General features: G+C 51.6%; 3 protein-coding genes and 1 long non-coding RNA gene across 9 annotated transcripts in view; 1 reads left to right on the top strand and 3 right to left on the bottom strand.

The window, feature by feature from the left end:
- The window catches only part of MADD (MAP-kinase activating death domain), a 40,175-nt gene extending 39,845 nt beyond the window's left edge, over positions 1-330 (bottom strand). For 5 of the 6 annotated variants that reach the window (XM_008574689.1, XM_008574688.1, XM_008574687.1 and 2 more), the window contains exon 1: positions 210-329. The gene's annotated coding sequence lies outside the window, so the exon portion shown is untranslated. Of the gene's footprint in view, positions 1-209 lie in introns of all 6 variants that reach the window. The other variant, XM_008574685.1, reaches the window with a different exon arrangement.
- Positions 331-566: 236 nt separating this feature from the next.
- On the bottom strand, positions 567-7,462 carry NR1H3 (nuclear receptor subfamily 1, group H, member 3). Its single transcript, XM_008574693.1, has 8 exons — positions 7,280-7,462; positions 6,643-6,909; positions 6,191-6,399; positions 5,905-6,084; positions 5,612-5,711; positions 2,439-2,552; positions 2,126-2,220; positions 567-1,935 (listed from the first exon to the last, which is right to left on the bottom strand). Exons 1-8 carry the CDS (start codon positions 7,353-7,355, stop codon positions 1,789-1,791), a joined length of 1,188 nt encoding a protein of 395 aa, XP_008572915.1. The 5' UTR covers positions 7,356-7,462; the 3' UTR covers positions 567-1,788.
- Positions 7,463-13,286: 5,824 nt separating this feature from the next.
- On the bottom strand, positions 13,287-14,392 carry LOC103592094. The gene is made up of 2 exons (XR_550641.1): positions 14,221-14,392; positions 13,287-13,399 (listed from the first exon to the last, which is right to left on the bottom strand). It is a non-coding gene; the product is annotated as an uncharacterized LOC103592094 (long non-coding RNA).
- A 277-nt stretch (positions 14,393-14,669) lies between these two features.
- ACP2 (acid phosphatase 2, lysosomal) overlaps positions 14,670-17,498 on the top strand; it is an 8,937-nt gene continuing 6,108 nt past the window's right edge. The window contains exons 1-3 of the mRNA XM_008574691.1: positions 14,670-14,894; positions 15,543-15,638; positions 15,956-16,042. Of these exons, the coding sequence (XP_008572913.1) occupies positions 14,709-14,894; positions 15,543-15,638; positions 15,956-16,042 (369 nt within the window). The 5' untranslated portion in view covers positions 14,670-14,708. The remainder of the gene's footprint in view (positions 14,895-15,542; positions 15,639-15,955; positions 16,043-17,498) is intronic.

A 17,498-nucleotide genomic window follows, 5' to 3' on the forward strand; every position in this document is an offset into this window, starting at 1 on the left:
CGCCGGGGCCCGCATCCCGCAGCTCCCCCACGTCCGGCCCGCCCGCTCCCTCCTCGGACCCCCGCCCACTCCCTCTCGAGACTCCACGCACACTCACACGCCTCCCGGCCCCCTTCCTCCTAAAGCCCCTCTTCCGTCACGCACCCCCTGAGTCCCCCAGGACTGCCCAAATACCCGTCCAGGGCCCCCGGTGGCCCGGACGCTCCTACCTCCAGAGCCTCAGGGGACTCGGCAGGTCCGGCCGGACGTCCCCCGGCGGCGGAGGGCAGTCGCTCCCCGGCTCGACGCTGCTCCGAGCGGGCGCCAGTTCCCTGTCTGTACCGGGGGGCGCGTACCACTCGGACCGGTAGCTGGAAGGGAGCCGAGGGGGGCCGGAGCCGTACCATTCGTCCCCGGGGGGACCGGGCTGCACCAAGCCGCGCGCCGGAGGGTGGAACCGAGCTCGGGAGAAGGGCGGCTACGCACACACCTATCCGTGTGGGAGTGGGAACGGGATGGGGCGCGCTGGGCCAGCCCAGTGCCGCGGCATGTCCGGGGGGGGGGGACCAGAAGGAATGCATTTCGTGTAGGTTGCTCAAACAGATTTTAATTCGACACGGTAACAGAGCTCATTTCTAAGAAATGATGATTAACCTGAAAGTGACTTCTCAAGGGAAACTGCCCCTGAGACTTTCTGACCGTCCCCCTCACGCTTCACTTCCCTCCCCCCGCACGCGGTTTGGAAGTGCCCGGCCGCCTGGGCTGGGGAGCCGGCTACCGGGAGGTGGAGCCTACCAATTCAGGGGCGGCGGGGGGACTTGAGGTGGGAAGGCTCGGCCGCGGTATCACCTACTCAGGGCTCGGACCAAGGGAGGGGCGTGCCAACGGCGCCGCGGTGTCCGCTGGGAAATGGAGTCCAGTCCTTTTGGGAAGCCAAACCCGTCACCGGGCAGCCTCCCTGTAGACTGGGGGGACTTTTGTTTCTGTCCTACAGGCCTGGGGGCCGAAAGGAGGGCTTCTCCGGCCCTGGGCCTTTCAGGTGTGCCCTCTTCTTCAGATGCCAGCGGAAAAACTAAGGCAGTATACACATGCACGTGAGGTGCACAGCTGGGATATTAGTTCTGAAAATCCAACACTTCCTCCCCCCAAAAAGACAACCCGATCCCATCTGGATCATTAAAGGGGAAAGGGGCGTCTAAGGCTCAGCATTTCATTCACCTATATGGTGCAACAGGGCTAGTAGAAGGAGGCCTCCCTCTCATTGCCAAGACTGTCACTTGTGACTTGTCTCCCTCCTCTGAGCCTGGAGGCAGATCCTAAAGGACCAGGCTTCCTCCTCTGCTGCCGTGTCCCCACTCCCAAACCAGAAATTGGTTTCTCTCATTTTGTATTCATTTTGGTCTTCCTGTTCAAACAGTGCCAGACCTATTAGTGAGGCTGCCCGGAGGCATTTATGGCCAAGCCACAGAGTGACAGTGGAGAATTTCTCTTGGGGCCCTGTGGGGAAAACAGGAAGTGGTGGAGGCAGGATGATAAGGGCCCTGGAGAAACTTGTGCAAAGTGGCCCCCAGGTTCATTCATTTGGTTGGGTGAGTACCGTCTTCAAATAGGGCACAGCCTTAGCAGGCCTCCCACTGCCCAGCAGCCACAGAACTCCCAACCCTTTGTTTGTCCTTTAATGCCACGTGAGAATCTCCTTCACCCTGCTCCCAGGAATGTTTGCTCTTCTCAGTCTGCTCCACCTCTAGGAGGCAGCCACAGGGCCTCAGCCATCCGGCCCAGAACACAGAAGATACAAGGGAAGAACAGTCATTCATGCACATCCCAGATCTCAGAGAGCAGTGGGGGGAGCTTTTTGTCCTGCAGGCGCAGTGCAAACACTTGCTCTGAGTGGACGCTGCTCAGGGTCCGGAGGCTCACCAGTTTCATTAGCATCCGTGGGAACATCAGGCGGTCCTGGGGGAAGGAGAAGGACACATACAGCCTTTGCCTCTCCGCAGGGAGGCGGGGGCAAGGGTAGAGGAGTTGTAGGAGAGGCAGAGAACTGTCTGTGCACAATGTAGTTAGAGAGGGATTCTTGAAGGGAAAGTAGGTATGTCAGGGAATGGGCCAGTGGAGAGGGGGGAAAGGGCATGGGGACACTCACATGGGGGTGGTGGATGGAGACGTACGCGTGCAGGGCCTCCACATATGTGTGTTGCAGTCTTTCTACCTGGAGCTGGTCCTGCACGTTGGGCCGGTCTATAGGTCACCAATAGAGTTGAGGAGCAGGTCTGGCCAGGGTCTTAGTTCCATACCCCAAATCACAACCAAAAAATAGGGACATGCCCCCACCCAACCTCTCCCATCTAAAAATAATGCAGCAAGGACCTCCACCCCCATGATTCCTGCCCTGTGGGGTCTGCAGCCCTCCTTGGTGCAAGTCTCTTGCTCAATGTCCCTTTGCCCCTCCTTCACACCTGCAGAGAAGATGCTGATGGCAATGAGCAAAGCAAACTCGGCATCATTGAGCTGCAGTTCGTTCATGGCTCTGGAGAACTCAAAGATGGGGTTGATGAACTCCACCTGCAGCCCTGGAGAGGAAGAAGAGAGGCCGAGGCAATCCAGGAGCATCAGGACCTTCCTTTTCTCCTCCAATTCCTCAATTTAGGGAACGATTAGGAACTCACTAAGAAGTCTTTTGGCTCTGCTGTGTAACTTTGGACAAGTTTCTTTTTTTTTTTTTTCCTTTTTGTCTTTTTTACTGACCGGTAACGGGATCACAACCCTCGGTGTCGTGCCTGCACCACACTCAGCCAGTGAGCGGGAACCGGTCTCCACATGGGATCCGAACCCTCGGCGGGAGCGCCGCCACGCTCCCAAGTGGCGCACTCTCCAGTGCGCCACCGGGCCGGCCCTTTGGACAAGTTTCTTAACCTCCCTAAGCTTCATTTGTGAAATGGGAATCATATCTGATCCTATCTCATAAGACTGCTGTGATGGTTAAATGATAAAGCAGGCAGAACATTTAGCACTGTTTCTGGCACATAGGAGGTGCTGAAATAAATGATAATAATAATTCTGTTGTTCTTATTAGCATTCCTGATGGCTCCACAATTCTAGAAATAGAGGCAACTCTTATTTTAGCTTATAAAGAAGCTTTTTTCACTAACCATTGGCCTTACTTGTTTGAGTACCAGAGAAACATTTCGTGTATCACATTCCAGAGGGAATAAAGCAGTCTGGTTAAGGGTGTGAACTCTGGTGCCAGATTGCCTGAGTTTGAGTTCTGGTTCTACCATTTACTAAGCTGTGTGACCATGGGAAAGTTGTTTAACCTCTGTGGGCCTTGGTTTTTGCATCTGTAAAATGGAGATAATAATAGTACCTACCTCATAAAGTCCTTAGAATAATATATGGAATACATGGTAACTACCATATAAGTGTTTGTTAAATAAATAATAAAATTTTTAAAAAATGGAACTAAGTCTTCTTGCTGAGAAGACTAAAGTGCAACAAACCATGACCTAAAGTCATGACACCTAGAGAACACTTCCCCCTTACATATTGTCAAAGTCTTTGTACCTCACACTGTTCCCTAGGCTTTCTCAGATTTCTTTTCAGAACCATCTGCTACATTTTTCCATTTCAGGCTTCTTGATTAGTCACTTCCTGTACTTTCACCCTGATGTTTATCAAGTGGTGTGTGTCAATCCTTTTAATGGGCGAGCCCTGTTTTATAAAGCATTTCTCAGTGAGGTTTAGAGCCCCAAAGTGTGCCAAACAGCCCCTTTGTACAGAGATTAAGAGGAGGTTCTGGGCTGGCCCCGTGGCGCACTCAGGAGAGTGCGGCGCTGGGAGTGCAGCGGTGCTGGGAGTGCAGCGTCGCTCCCGCCGCGGGTTCGGATCCTATATAGGAATGGCCGGTGCGCTCGCTGGCTGAACGCCGTGCGGGTGACACCACACCAAGGGTTGCGATCCCCTTACCAGTCACAAAAAAGACAAAAAGAAGAAAAAAAAAAGAGGAGGTTCTAAAAGTGGGTTGTACATCTGTGAGGGGCAGCTAATGCTTGCTAAACGAATGCCTCAAATGCCATCGGGCCACATCATGAGTCATCAGCTGTGTGAAATACATGGTAGTGGATGTAGAGGGAGAAGGAAATCTGACAAAATAGGGCCCCTATTCCTTCTCCCCAAGGCCTCACCAAGGACATGAGAAATGAAAGGCAAATGAGACATCGAAATTGCTTATATAAATAAATCTATAAATAGGTGCACATTCAGATAGTACAAGTCCACGAGTGCTGAAGGAACACCAAGACATTAGAACTGGGAAGGGTTCAGAAAGGAGGATATTCTGAAGGAGGAGAAGGCCATGGTTAAGAAGGGCTGAGATAATAACCATTTGGGGGAAAGGTGGTTTGGTAGAGAAGGGGGGTAGGCTGGGCTTTAAAGCTGCATAAAGTCATCACATTGCTCCTATTAGGTGCCTAAACATTCAGGCAGCACACCAGGCAAGAAGTGCCAACACAGCCCTGTCATGCTCTACAATTAAGGGAGGCCTTCCTAGAAAGCTCAGTGGGTGGCCTGTGTTGGGACAAGAGGAACATGAGCTGGCCTGAGTCATCAGAAACCAGGGAAGGCATTATGATTCTGCACTGGAAACCAGGCTCTTCCAGCCCTGAGAATGGAGTCATAGCATCAGCCATATTTCAGACCTACTCAGTTGTTAAACTACTCAGTCTCCTGTTGAGGCTCAGTTACAGTCTCTCCAAAACTCCCTCAGCCTTCCATCCTTTCCCAGCCCTGCTCCCATAGCACAAATATTACCAGCTATTGAATATGAGGAAACCCCCTCTGCTTGGCCCCCAAGCATGCATCAGATAGAGAGCAGCAACTTGAACTAATTGGAGGAAACACTCCAAATACAGGATGGGGATAGAAGCATTCATTCTTATCTTACAACTGCCCCTTCGGGGCACGCTTGCCGTGTTTCAACTCCAGTTCTCTGGTTTATCAGAAATAGCAATTGAAAAAGAGTAGAGGGAAATCAACCCACATGATCCTAAAGAGCACATCTGAGAAAGATATGTTCATTTTTGACTACTAAAAGGCTTGATGCAGAGGTTTTCAAACTTTTTTTTCTAGCTGTAAAATGCTTTCTTCAAGCAAAATGTTATGCAAAAGCACAGAGTAGTCTTGCAGCTTGGAAGTCTCAGGTAGCCGGCTCAACAAAAGAAAAAAAGCAGCAGCACAATACATAATGCAGATTTAAATGTATCTTCTTATTTGGCAAAGAAAGGATGAAGGGCATTCCTGTGCCTTCCTGTTTCTCCTCCAAGGTGACACTTCTATAAACCCCTCGAGTTCCTTGGAACACAGTTTGAAAACCGCTGGCCTTCGGATCCCCATACTGGCTAGCCACCAAAAAAAAAGGAAAACCTCTGGCCTAAAGCAACAGAGGACAGGGGTCTCTTTGGAGGAGTTGAGAGACTCCTGTCAGCATTCCAATTTTCTGTCTTCCAAAAACAAGTACAGCCTTCCACTTCCAGCCACCCCAACCTTGGGCCTGTGGCTCTGTAGTCACTATGGGCCCCACGACAAAAAGCACCAGTCCATCCAACCCCAATCCCTCAGTAATCTCAGTTCTCACCTGCTTTGGCAAAGTCTTCCCGGTTATAACTGAAATCCTTGAGAAAGGTGATACTCTCACTCCCAGGGTTGTACCTCCGAGATGTCTCCAGGAGCATCACCTGCACACAAGTGGCAGACTGGAAACAGGGACTAGGAGGGCTGGTCTTGGCGCATGGCCCCTTTGAGGGAAGGTCGAGTCCCCTCATTACTACTTCCCAGTGGATCTGGCTCTCCCATCTGGGTGTCTGGAAATCCCTCCCATAGATAATCCCACTCTGGTTCTCCGTCCATCCCTCGCCCTTTTCCAGCCACCTCGATTGCAGAGGTCTTCAGCAGAGCGATCTGGTCTTCCCGGCTGAGCTGCAGGAAGCCAGGAAGCTGTTTGGCAAAATCAACGATCTCCTGCACAGAGATGATGGCCAGCTCAGTGAAGTGGGCAAAGCGCTGTTGACGGGCCTCCCGGCTCTGGGGATCTGGCGCCATGGGCCAAGGCTACCCAGGAGAGCAAGGAGGGAAAAGACAAACTGCTTTGAGTCGGACATCAAGAAGCCAACTCGTGCTCTGGGCACAGCCACCTGACCCCAGGTCCGCCAAGTACCGTGACTCGAAGCTGGTCAGAAAAGGAGCGCCTGTTACACTGCTGCTGGGCAGCAACCAGCTTCTCAATCATGCCCAGTTGCTCCAGGCTGAGCTGGGGCAGGACTTGGGGAGGTGAGAAAGCCCTTGGGGGCACAGATGTGGCCTGACCCTGTTCCTCCTCTTGTCGCTTCAGTTTCTTCTGGCGGATCTGTTCTTCTGACAGGACACCTAAGGACACGGCCAGACGTGAGGTGGGGAGAAGAGGGGGAGACAGGACGCAAGGATGGGGCTGAGGGGTGGTATGAGGCTCCAGAAAAGCAGAGAGCATTGGGTAAAGGAAAGGAAGAGATTTCGATCCATGCTTAGAGACGGGATAGGAAGCCCCTGTAGGCTCAGGCACCTGTCTGTCCTCACACCCTGGCACCCCTCTTTCCCATCAGCCTCTTCCCCACTCCCGGCCCCAGAACTCACACTCCTCCCGCATGCCGGCCTGGCAGCATTTGCGAAACCGACACTCCTGGCACTTGCGACGCATGTAGGTGTCCATGGGGCAGTGGCCACCGCTGTGGCAGATGTAGTGAGCTCCCTTGATGACACTGCGGCGGAAGAATCCCTTGCAGCCCTCACAGCTCAGCACGTTGTAGTGGAAGCCGGAGGCCTTGTCCCCACACACACTGCACAGCTCATTCCCCAGCATTTTGGGGGCTGGCCCCTTTTTCCTCTTTTGTGGATGGAGCTCTGGATACAGGGAAGAGCCTTAATGTTCTCCCCGACTCCGCCACTGCCCTGAGCACTCAGTGACCTTCACTCCCTTCATTATAGGAACTCTAGTCTGTTATAAGAACAGCAGCTCTCATTCGTCCTGGGTATTGCATGAGCCCTTTATAGGCATTGGTCCTTACAACAACCATAATTATTATTCCAATTTCACAAACAAGGTAATTGAGACTCAAAAAGGCCAAAGGTAGAGACAAAATTCACACTCACATCACTCAGGTCTAGTTGACTACAAAGCCTTTGGACTTAACTGTTATAAGGTAAAGAGCCCCAAGATACCCCTCCCAGATCCAGGGAGTCCCTACCTCTTCCAAATCCAGAAACTCCTCACCTGTGGGTTCTGCAGGGGCCTCCGTCCTGGGGAGCAGGGCTGTGGGCTCTGCTGCCTCCAGCCCCACCCCCAACATACCCCCAGCAGATTGGGGTGTCCTGTCCTCCTCTCTGAGGATGCAGCTGCTGCCTCCCTGGGCCTGGCTACTTGCATTGCGTGCATCTGGCTCCCACAGCTCCACTGCAGAGTCTGAGCCTCAAAAGAGAGGCACAAGGGGTCTGAGGTCCCATCCCAGCTCAACTTTCCCAGCATCCTAGCTAGGAAACCGCATGCTTACCTCCACCCTTAGAAGGCAGCAAATCCCCAGCCCAGCTTTGGGACCCCAGGGTTTGTATGGGCTCTAAGACTAGTCACTTGTAGCCCCTGGCACCTCAAGACCTTAAATGAAGATGTTAATTTTCGTCCCCTTGGGGGGCTGGTATGCACCCATTTCAGAGAGCAGACAGAACTCATCAAAGCCAGAGCAAGGTAAGCACTAGACATGCCAACTCTCAGCAGCAAGCCCAGAGTGGGGAGGACTAGGGAGGTGCCTGCAAGGGCCAGGCACAGAGCCAGGGCAGAGGTGATTTACCCAGATGGCTCTGGACTGCTCTCTGGAGGAGGGCAGAATGCAGGTAATGAAGGAGTCTGATAACTGAGGGAGGAGAGGGGCCTTAGGCCTGGCCTCAGGGGTGAAGGCTGGAACGAAGAAGCTTACCAGGAGAAACATCAGGCACAGGGGCCTCCAGCCACAAGGACATGTCTTCCTGGAGCCCTGGACATTACCAAGGCACTATCCTGCAGGAACAACCCAGGTTTCATTCTTTTGGAACTGGACTCCTTTCTGGCCTCAGCTCTCTTCTCTTGGTCCTGCCTTTTATCAGTACTAACAATATCAGCTAACATTTACTTGCCATATATTAGCCCAAACTAAGGCTTTCACATGCCTTCCCCATAATATCCCTATGAGGTCAGGACTATTCTTAAGCCCATTTTACAGATAAGGAACTGAGCTTCAAAGAGATTAAGCAAATTGCCTATGGCCACACAGTTGGGCAGTAGTACAGCCAAGACTCCAACCCTGGTCTCTGACTCTACAATCTGAGCTCTCAGCCACCAAGACACCCTTTCTCCCTAAAGCCCCCCTCCAGGCCACAAAGGAATGTTCAGGCACATCTGCCCTACTCCTCTTAGAGCCCCTTCCCCTCACTCCAGCATTGGGGACAACCACAGTCGGGCAGGACCAGATGAGATCAAGGCTCACTCCACCCAGTGAAACACGCTGCTTGTTAGAGAACCTCACTCCTGCCACTTTCCAGGGTGCTAGCACAAACCTCTCGCCTCCACAAGTCTCCCCAATTCACATACAGGACCCCCTCTCCCTCACGAGTTGTTCTGTGCCTTAATCCCCATCCTTGCCCCCAGCTTCCATCATCAGCATCCCTCACTTCTTTCCAGAGACCCCTTTCCAAGATCCTTAGGACATCCCCCCACCCCCAACCCCAGACACACACACACAGAGCCCCAGGCCACTGCTGAAGAGCGGACCCACCAAATCCCCAAGCCACCAGACTTCCTGGCTGGGCAGTCTCTGGAGCCCCCTTGCTGGGAGAGGAGGTTGTTGCAGTCCCCTGTCCGGAGGTCTCTGCGGCTGGCTGGCTGGCAAGCCCGGGCACACAGGGAGCCGGAGGAGCCCCAGGGAAGCGGTAAAGTGGGGAAAGGCTGAGGGGAAGGACTGCCAAGGGGGCTCTTCCTGGCCGACGGAGCCCTGGCCTCTTTGCCCCCGCCCACGGGCAGCTTCCCCACCAGGCTGACTCCTCCCCAGCCGGCCGCCCTCTCAGCCCAGCACCACCCCTGCCCCCTACCCCCAACCCAGACAGTCGCATTTCCCTGCAGACCAGCTCAGTTCCATTTCTTTCCCCTTCCTCTCCTCCTCACCCCAATGGCTCTTAGCTGCTCTTAGAGAAGAACTGCGTCCTAGGCACCCCCACCCCAATCCCAGCAGCCTCAAGAGTCAGTGTTCCCTCCCCTCCATAGACACCTCATGGAGCAAAGGTCCCAGTTCGGCACCGAATTGCGACACTGAGCCCCAGCCTGCTTTCCCAGCCTCCCTCCTCCTCCCCTGCCTCTGGGAAGGGGCCAAGAAACTCTCCCCTCTAGCCCCAGGCCTCAGCCAAGCTGGTAGAACTCCAGGGGTGAATAGGCAGGTGCTGGGCCTTGAAGGGAGTCTCTGCATGTGGGTGCCCTGCGGGGACCAGAGAGGGGAGGAGACACGAGAGAGGGCTGGTAGGAAGTCTGCTATGAGCATTGGCAGGCCTCAAACAGAGGTGGGAGTAGCAGACAGCAGGCAACCCAAGTGCCAACCCAGGATGGACCTGGGAAGCTATGTGGGTTGCCTCAGCTGGGGAACAGTTCCACCTGAAGTGATGCTGGCTCCATCAAGCATTTCACGAGACTGTAGCCATAGCCTTGCTGCCCTGCTCCCTGGGACATGGGAGCCATTCCTGAAGGTAGACACCATGTTTTATTGATTTCATCTCCCCCATAACCTCTGGAACAGGCCTGGTGTAGAGGAGACAACAGAAGAGATACTGTGTTCCTGTTAGTTGAATGAATACACAAGCAACAAAACTATGATCCTCGCAATTTCAATTCACCACATTGATTTAGCATTTGGGTTCTGGGCCCAGATTTTGGGTTCAATTCTTAACCCTGTCTCCTATTACCTGTGTGATCTTGATTGAGCAAATTACTTAATGTCTCTGAACCTGCTCCCCTATCTTTAAAATAGGGATAGTAACAATAGTTTCTGCCACATAAGGCTGTTGTGAGAATTAAACAATATGTCACAGCACAATGTGTGGCACATAGTAAGTGCTAAAGAATTGGCAGCAGCAACCATTACCCTCCCAATCCTTTCAGCTCTGGGTCTTCCCATCTCCTTGAATCTGTACACTGTTAACCTCTGCATGCTTGCTTCCATACACAAACCCCTCACTATCTCTTATGGTCCTTAAAGCAGCTCCAGGAGGGAGGGGGTACATAACAAGAGCTCCATTTTACAGAGAACACTGAAGCTCATGTGAGGTCCTTTTCCAGGACCACACAGCTAGTGGCCAGGCAGGGATGAGGCTCCAGATGTGCTCTTCTTCTCCTCTGTCAGAGTCCAGGGCACTCTTGTCTTGTTGCCTCTTAGGTCCGATGGACCAGTGAAGTGCTGAGACGGAAGAAGCCAGGGCTGCTGGACTGCAGCGGGAGAGGCTGAGAGCCCTGCAGATGCTTCAGTTGAGTTGTGGGAGGCGAGGAGCTGAGGTTACTGCTGGTCATTCACCCCCTGCCCCATTCCCAGTTTCCTGCTCACAGGCTCTTCCTGTTTTGCTGTGAACTCCAGTTCCCATGGGCCCCACATTAAAGCACAGAAGGACAGGGGCCCAGGGCAGGCAGCCAGAGGGACTGAAACAGAGATGAACAGGGCACCAGGGGAGAACAGAGGGAACAGGGGGAGAGTGGACATGGGGTGTGGGGGTGGAACAGAAAGAACAGGATGAGAAAAGGACAGGGAAAGCTGAAATAGAAAAGGAGCTTGGTGAAAGATGGGAGGAAGCCTGGGGTGGTGCAGGGGGAAACAGGCAGGGAGGGGGAGCAGAGATTCGAGAAGGCAGCAGGCTGGGTGGTATTGCAAAATCTGCCCATGTATTCATTTTCACATTTCAGAAAAGCCCCTCTGACACCCTCATCTCAAACTTCTGCCTTCAGCTTTTGCTCCTGTTCCCTCTCATCACAAGGTCATCCCCTCACAAGGTCCCCACCCTGGTCTGGGCGTCTCTCAGTCACGAGCGCAAGGCTCTCCATTCCTCTCGCATGTGTTCCTTCCCCAATTCTCACAAGGCCCCAGCTGTCCTGGGAAACTAGAAACCAGAGACTCCACTGGGAGCCTGAACTGTTCTGTCCCAGCACCCATATCACTGATCCAGCTCCACCACCCCCAGAAGATCCAGCATAGCCCCATCGTCAGAGATGTCTCTGAGATACCTGATTTCAAAGAACTCAGGATATAACATTGGTCTGGGCCCTGACGACCTATCTTCTCAGAGCTGGGAAAAACCTCCTTCATCCGTTCCTGATCTTCAACTTGCTCTCTTGGCACCCTAGTCTCCCCAGGACCAGGACCACCCATAAGCCCCACCTGGAGACTTGTGACCCAGGCTAGAGCCAACTGCTGAACAAGCAGGTCAGGGCACCAACTCCCCAAGGAGCTGACCTCAGCCTCCTCTCACGTAGAGGAGGAAGCATTACCAGTACTTCACTGCCAGAGCTACCTCTTCAGGTTACAGGGGGTTCAGGAGCCCCACACAAAGAGGGTAAGGGAAAGGAAAACGGAGGAAGACCAAAACCTATTGGTGGTATCTCCATGGAGTTTCTGGAGACCAACCACTGGGACTTCTGCCCCAAGCCAGGGCAAGCAGTCAGGTAATCAGCAGCTGGAATTACAAGTCCCCCTTTGCCAGCCCCAACCCCATGGCATAGTCGCACTAGCCCACAAGCGGTGTTAGGTCAAAGGCCTCTCATCCTATGGGATTTTCCTGTGTTTCCCTGGCTTCTACAGAAGGCAACATCCCTGAGAACACCTTTGAGGATCTTCCAAGTCACATTTCTAATTTCCAGGACTTCAAGAGGTTTCTTCTTACAGCAAGAAGAAATAGGAGAATTCACCGGCCCACAGTCACATGTATTACTGGATAACTCCTCTGAAACTACTCATTCCCATGAAGGGTTTTCAGGATGGACCGGGGCAACTGTTTCTTGCTCCCTCTGTCACTGTTCTAGAAGAATAGCAAGTATGGGAATCACCTTGCAGACCAATGGATACCTGCTCAAGAGTTCTGTTCAACCTCCCAATCATAAGTTAAAGAATCCATGAATTCCTACTTCCCAGACCTATGAGTTCAGAGATGATATAGAAGGCAGAAGAGAGACAGGAAAAGTAACATTTATTTAGGCCCTACTACATACATTTATCTTTACATGTATTATTTCATTTATCCTCACAATAAACCTTAGGAGATAATTACTAGCAAGAGGCAAGTATCAAATTTGAATACAGGTATAACTGATCCAACAGCTCAAGCTCAAATTCAAACAAACAAACAAAAAACAAAACCCCTCACTCCATTACACAAAACTGCTTCCCCAGACGGAAATAATGGTTAACTCACCTCAATTTAGGTTTGCTTCCCCCAACACAGAGTAGAGCAGTGGTTCCCAAACCTGGCCTCACCTTCAGAGATACTGATTTATTTGGTCTGGGCCACTGTATCCATCTATCTATCCATCTACATGGTTTTTTTTGTTTGTTTTTGTTTTTGCATCTGTAGTTAGGAACCAAGGTGTGAAGACCACAGAATCAACTGGTAGAAAATATGCAGAAGCTGGGGGTCAAGAAACCAGGGCTCAGTTCCAGGCCCTACCATCTACTTGTGGTCTAATTCCCAACCTTCCTAGAATTATTTTTCACTATAAAAATTGAAATAATATCTGTTTCGGGATGACTGGTTAGCTAAGGTGGTCAGAGTATGGTGCTGATAACACCAAGGTTCAGGGTTCAATCTCTGTACCTGCCAGCCTCTAAGGGGGGGAAAAAAAAAAAAAGAAAGAAAGAATATCTGTTTCATCAACCCTACATAGGATACTCGCAGGCACAAAGGATAGAGAAATACTTGAGCAAGTGGGAAGAAAAGCAAAAGATGAATTTGAGGGATTTTTGTTCTACTTGCTAAAATTTGGTGAGCCAAAGATTTACATTCTAAAAGCACAATGGTATAGCTAGCTTGCAAGGAGAGTAAGGGGCACATTAAAACAAAACACTCCAAAAAACTCCACTAAAATGCAATATTTTGCCAATTAGCCATTCTCCATTAATATGAAAAGGTTTCCCTTGATAAAAATCTCTCTATTGAAGGTATTTTGGGACAACCAAATATACTTTAGCAATACAATTGGAGCAGCCTGCAAGAAACAGCTTGCAAGAAACAGTATTATAATGACTATTTAACTGGGAATCAGAGAACTTCAGTTTTAATCCATCCTCTTCAATTATGTGAACTTGGGCAATTCACTTCCTCGCTGGGTTTGTTTCCTCATCTGTAAAGGAAGAGGAGTAGGTTAGACCAGGGATTTAGAGATGCTGATTTATGAAACCTATGGATGGTCTTTGTGAACCTCTTGGGATTATATGCAAAATTCCATTTGTGTGCATGTGTGTATGTGTGGACATTTTTCTGGAGGAGAGGGGGTGAAATTTTCATGATTCATAAAGGGGCTTTTGACTAAATAAGGTTAAAAACTATAACTATTTGGCTACCCTCCCTTCAGTTTTTATTCTATTCACTCCTCAGCCTCCTCCATGACAACTCTGGAAGCAAAGTTTAGATCCGGAAGTATACATAAAAAATTAAATCTGGAGTCCTAGGGTAAGATAAGGACATATAGTTCTGATCAGCTTTGTTTCCTGATGATCTGAGCTGATTTGCTTCTAGTGGGCAGATCTCAATCAAATCATCCCAAGGACCTATGATCTGATCTCCTGGAACTATGTGTCACTCCAAGTTCACTGCCACAAAGTCCTGAAGCCATATTGGCTCCACCTGAATCCTAACAGGTGAAGGGCCTTTGATTCAGCCGAAACCTACACTACTTTATGATAAGCACCTGCCCCTTATCCCAAAATATCTCCCCACTGGTCTAAAATTCCTCCCCTAAAATTCAATGCTTTGTGTTTGGAAAGTCTGAACATCCTGTGCAACTCAACTCCTTTGGGAAGAGGCATGACTTCTTGACTCTAACCAAAACTTGTAAATGGATGGGAAGGAAGACAGAGAAAGGACTGGAAAGGGAAGTGAGAGGGGTAATGAAGGAAGCTTTGTTTGGAGCATGAGCAGTAGGCTAGCTAGAATGGGACCAACCTCAAGGACACAGGGAGTCCAAAGGGCGGTTTACACGCTGTGTCCTGCACCCCAAACAAGACCTCTCCTGGGGAACAGGGCCAAGGCTCAAACTCCAAGCGAACGCAGGGCCTGCAGAGGGGCGCCCTATACTTCCCCACCCCGGGCTCCAATTCTTGACCCACTCTGGCTCTGGGGTTAGGCCCGGCAGCGGCCCGACCCGAGTGGGCGCTCGCTCTCCCGGCCGTGGTTCCGCCCAGTGCAAACGCCACCTTGGTACGGGTCTCCCAGAGCAGAAGCAAACCCTAGCTCACGGCTCTCTTTACCAAGACGAGGTTTTCAAGCCTTTTCTGCCGCGCGAGGTCGCGCTACATTCCCACGCTCCTCCGTCACCGCCAGATGGCGAACCTCCTGCACGCACTCCATCCCAGACTGCGCCTTCTCTTACCATCCCAGACCATCCTTAAGCAAGATGGCGGCGAGCGCACTTCCGCCGTGTGTCCTTACGAATGCGTCCGGGCGGCTGCTGCAGGTGCCGCCCAGCGGGTTCCAGTGACTTTGCTGCACAGACCACAGCGGCGATGGCGGGCAGACAGTCCAGCTGGAGCCGGGCGGCTCTTCTCCAGCTCCTTCTCGGCGTGCACCTGATGGTGATGCCCCCCACTCAGGCCCGGAGTCTACGCTTCGTTACCTTGGTAATGAGGCGTGGTCACCAAAGAGTTTGCCAGAGCGAGAAGGGCAAAGGCCCGCTGGTGTCGGGAGGGGCGGGGCTTGTGCTGGGGGTCGGGGGTCTCCAGGACGAGCTGGTTTAGGAAACGACTGGCCTGGGGATTTGGGGGGCTAGGTTCAGAACTGGTGTGGAGCCCAGGGTTATTTGTTGGGGGCAGGGCGGGGTAAGGAGTTCTGTATCGGGGGTAGGTCGGGGTGAGTCTGCCCTGGGACAGGGATGTAACTGAACGGTTAAGAGACATTCCTAAAGAAGCCTTTGGTGATTTTTTTTTTCAATTTTCCCACCGTATACGTTGCTTTCACTTTTCTTTTCCCTTCCCACCTGTATATTTGGTGTTATCAGCACCATGCCCAAACCAGTTGAGCTAACCAGCCAGCCACCCACCTACCTACACCTTTGGCTTTGCCTGTGGTCTCTAGTGACATTGCTTAGCCAAATTAGAATCTCTGGAACCTGGAAGAAGTTACTGACTCCCGAACTGGGGGCTTTTGCAGTGGGTAGGCTTCCCAGAGGGCGTGAGGCTTCCTTCCTCAACATGGGGCAAAGGTGGGCTCTGTGTACCCATCAAGGAGACCCTTTTGACGTATATAGGGAAACTATTTTCTATCCTCAGCTGTACCGACATGGAGACCGTTCACCAGTGAAGACATATCCCAAGGACCCCTATCAGGAAGAGGAATGGCCCCAGGGGTTTGGTCAACTCACCAAGGTGGGTCAGAAGTCAGCCCTCCCTCAGGATGAGCTGTAGAATTTGTGATCTCTAAACAGGCTACAGAACTTGGGGCCCCACGAAACTGCCCTTTATAGGTGCTGCCTTTATGGGTGCAGAATTTGACCAGATATCTGAACCTTATTTTATCCTGTGCCCAGGACAGCGTCATGCACAACCAGCCACCTAATAAATGACTTCTGGGATCAGATGAATCCACTCCTACTTCCAGTCAGGGGTAAACCTGGAAAGCAACTGTGCCTAAACCCCGTGGGGCTTGTGAACCTTCCCTTCTTAACCCTTGTGTTTGCCCACAGGAGGGGATGCTACAGCACTGGGAGCTGGGCCAGGCACTGCGGCAGCGCTACCATGGCTTTCTAAACACCTCTTACCACCGGCAGGAGGTGAGTCTGGGTGTTTAAGAGGTAAGGGAAATGGGATCTGCTATCCTCATCAACTACTCTCAGGGAGCCCAATTGTGAGGCTGGGTATTCTTGCCTCCATCCTGCATTTTTAATTACAACTACAGGACAAGACATTTAAGGCTATCTAGAACATAGTTCTGGAAGCTGTGTTACTCCTGCTTGGCTTGGAAAAGACAAGCACCCAAACTCAGTCTTAAGGAAATGGGTATTCTTGCCTCCATCCTGCATTTTTAATTACAACTACAGGACAAGACATTTAAGGCTGTCTAGAACATAGTTCTGGAAGCTGTGTTACTCCTGCTTGGCTTGGAAAAGACAAGCACCCAAACTCAGTCTTAAGGAAGGGCCTGACAGAGTAGTTTCTGATGGAAATAACAGCCTTTCCATCCAAGACACTCACTGAGTACCTGCTAAGGGCCAAGCCCTGTGCTAGCATTTTGCATGCAATGGCGCGCCACACAGGGCCAAGATAAAGGGTGGCAGGGAAGACATATGTAGATAGGGCATGTCAGGGGAGACTGGCAAATGTGCTGGCTCCTTGAGGTCCTCTCCCCACCCCAGGGATGTGGGTAGCTGTTTCTCTGGTTACCACTCAGCCACAGCTATCTCAAGAGTGTCTAGATGTTGTTATTGTTCCCTTGAGGTCCAGCTATCCACAGCTCACCCTTCCCCAGCTTCCTTCTCACTTTTCGTAAGATACTATCTCTGTTCTTTATCTTATTTTTTCTCCCTGGTCTCTAAGCCAGTTTATAAAGGGGGGCTGGGGAGTGATTGGAGAGATTCTGCCTCAAGGACCCTGGTCTAGACCGGGAGACAGGCGCTGTTTTAAAAGGAGACAGACTACAGAGCCTTACTGACTAAGCGCTTTTGACTGGGAGGAAGGCGCACTTGAACTAGGGCCATTCCCACAGGAGTTCCTCACAGAGTGCTGACAACCCCCAGCTAAGTGTTTGGGCCTTTGAAAGATGGGAAAGGCCAGAGGTGGGGACAGGGCCAGATGCAAGGTGGGTTCATAATTTGTGGGGTAAGGGCCGGCCCGTGGCTCACTCGGGAGAGTGCGGTACTGATAACACCAAGGCCTCGGGTTCGGATCCCATGTAGGGATGGCCGGTTCGCTCACTGGCTGAGCGTGGTGCTGACAACACCAAGCTAAGGGTTAAGATCCCCTTCCCGGTCATCTTTTTTTTTTTTTCTTTAAAGATGACCGATAAGGGGATCTTAACCCTTGACTTGGTGTTGTCAGCACCACGCTCAGCCAGTGAGCGAACCGGCCATCCCTATATGGGATCCGAACCCGGGGCCTTGGTGTTATCAGCACCGCACTCTACCGAGTGAGCCACGGGCCGGCCCCCCGGTCATCTTTTAAAAAAAAAAAATAATAATAATAATTTGTGGGGTAACTGTCAAGAGCAGGTTCTCCACCTGGGGTCCCGCT

This window comes from Galeopterus variegatus, unplaced genomic scaffold, assembly GCF_000696425.1.
Source record: "Galeopterus variegatus unplaced genomic scaffold, G_variegatus-3.0.2 Scaffold1088, whole genome shotgun sequence".
NCBI lineage: Eukaryota > Metazoa > Chordata > Mammalia > Dermoptera > Cynocephalidae > Galeopterus > Galeopterus variegatus.

Excerpts from the sequence above, each read along its gene's own strand:
- NR1H3 (XM_008574693.1), bottom strand. The coding sequence starts at position 7,355 with ATGTTGGGGGTGGGGCTGGAGGCAGCAGAGCCCACAGCCCTGCTCCCC. Across the intron at positions 2,221-2,438 it reads CATCAGCATCTTCTCTGCAG|ACCGGCCCAACGTGCAGGAC; the intron begins GTGTGAAGGAGG and ends GGTGACCTATAG. Across the intron at positions 1,936-2,125 it reads TCTCCATCCACCACCCCCAT|GACCGCCTGATGTTCCCACG; the intron begins GTGAGTGTCCCC and ends TCCTTCCCCCAG.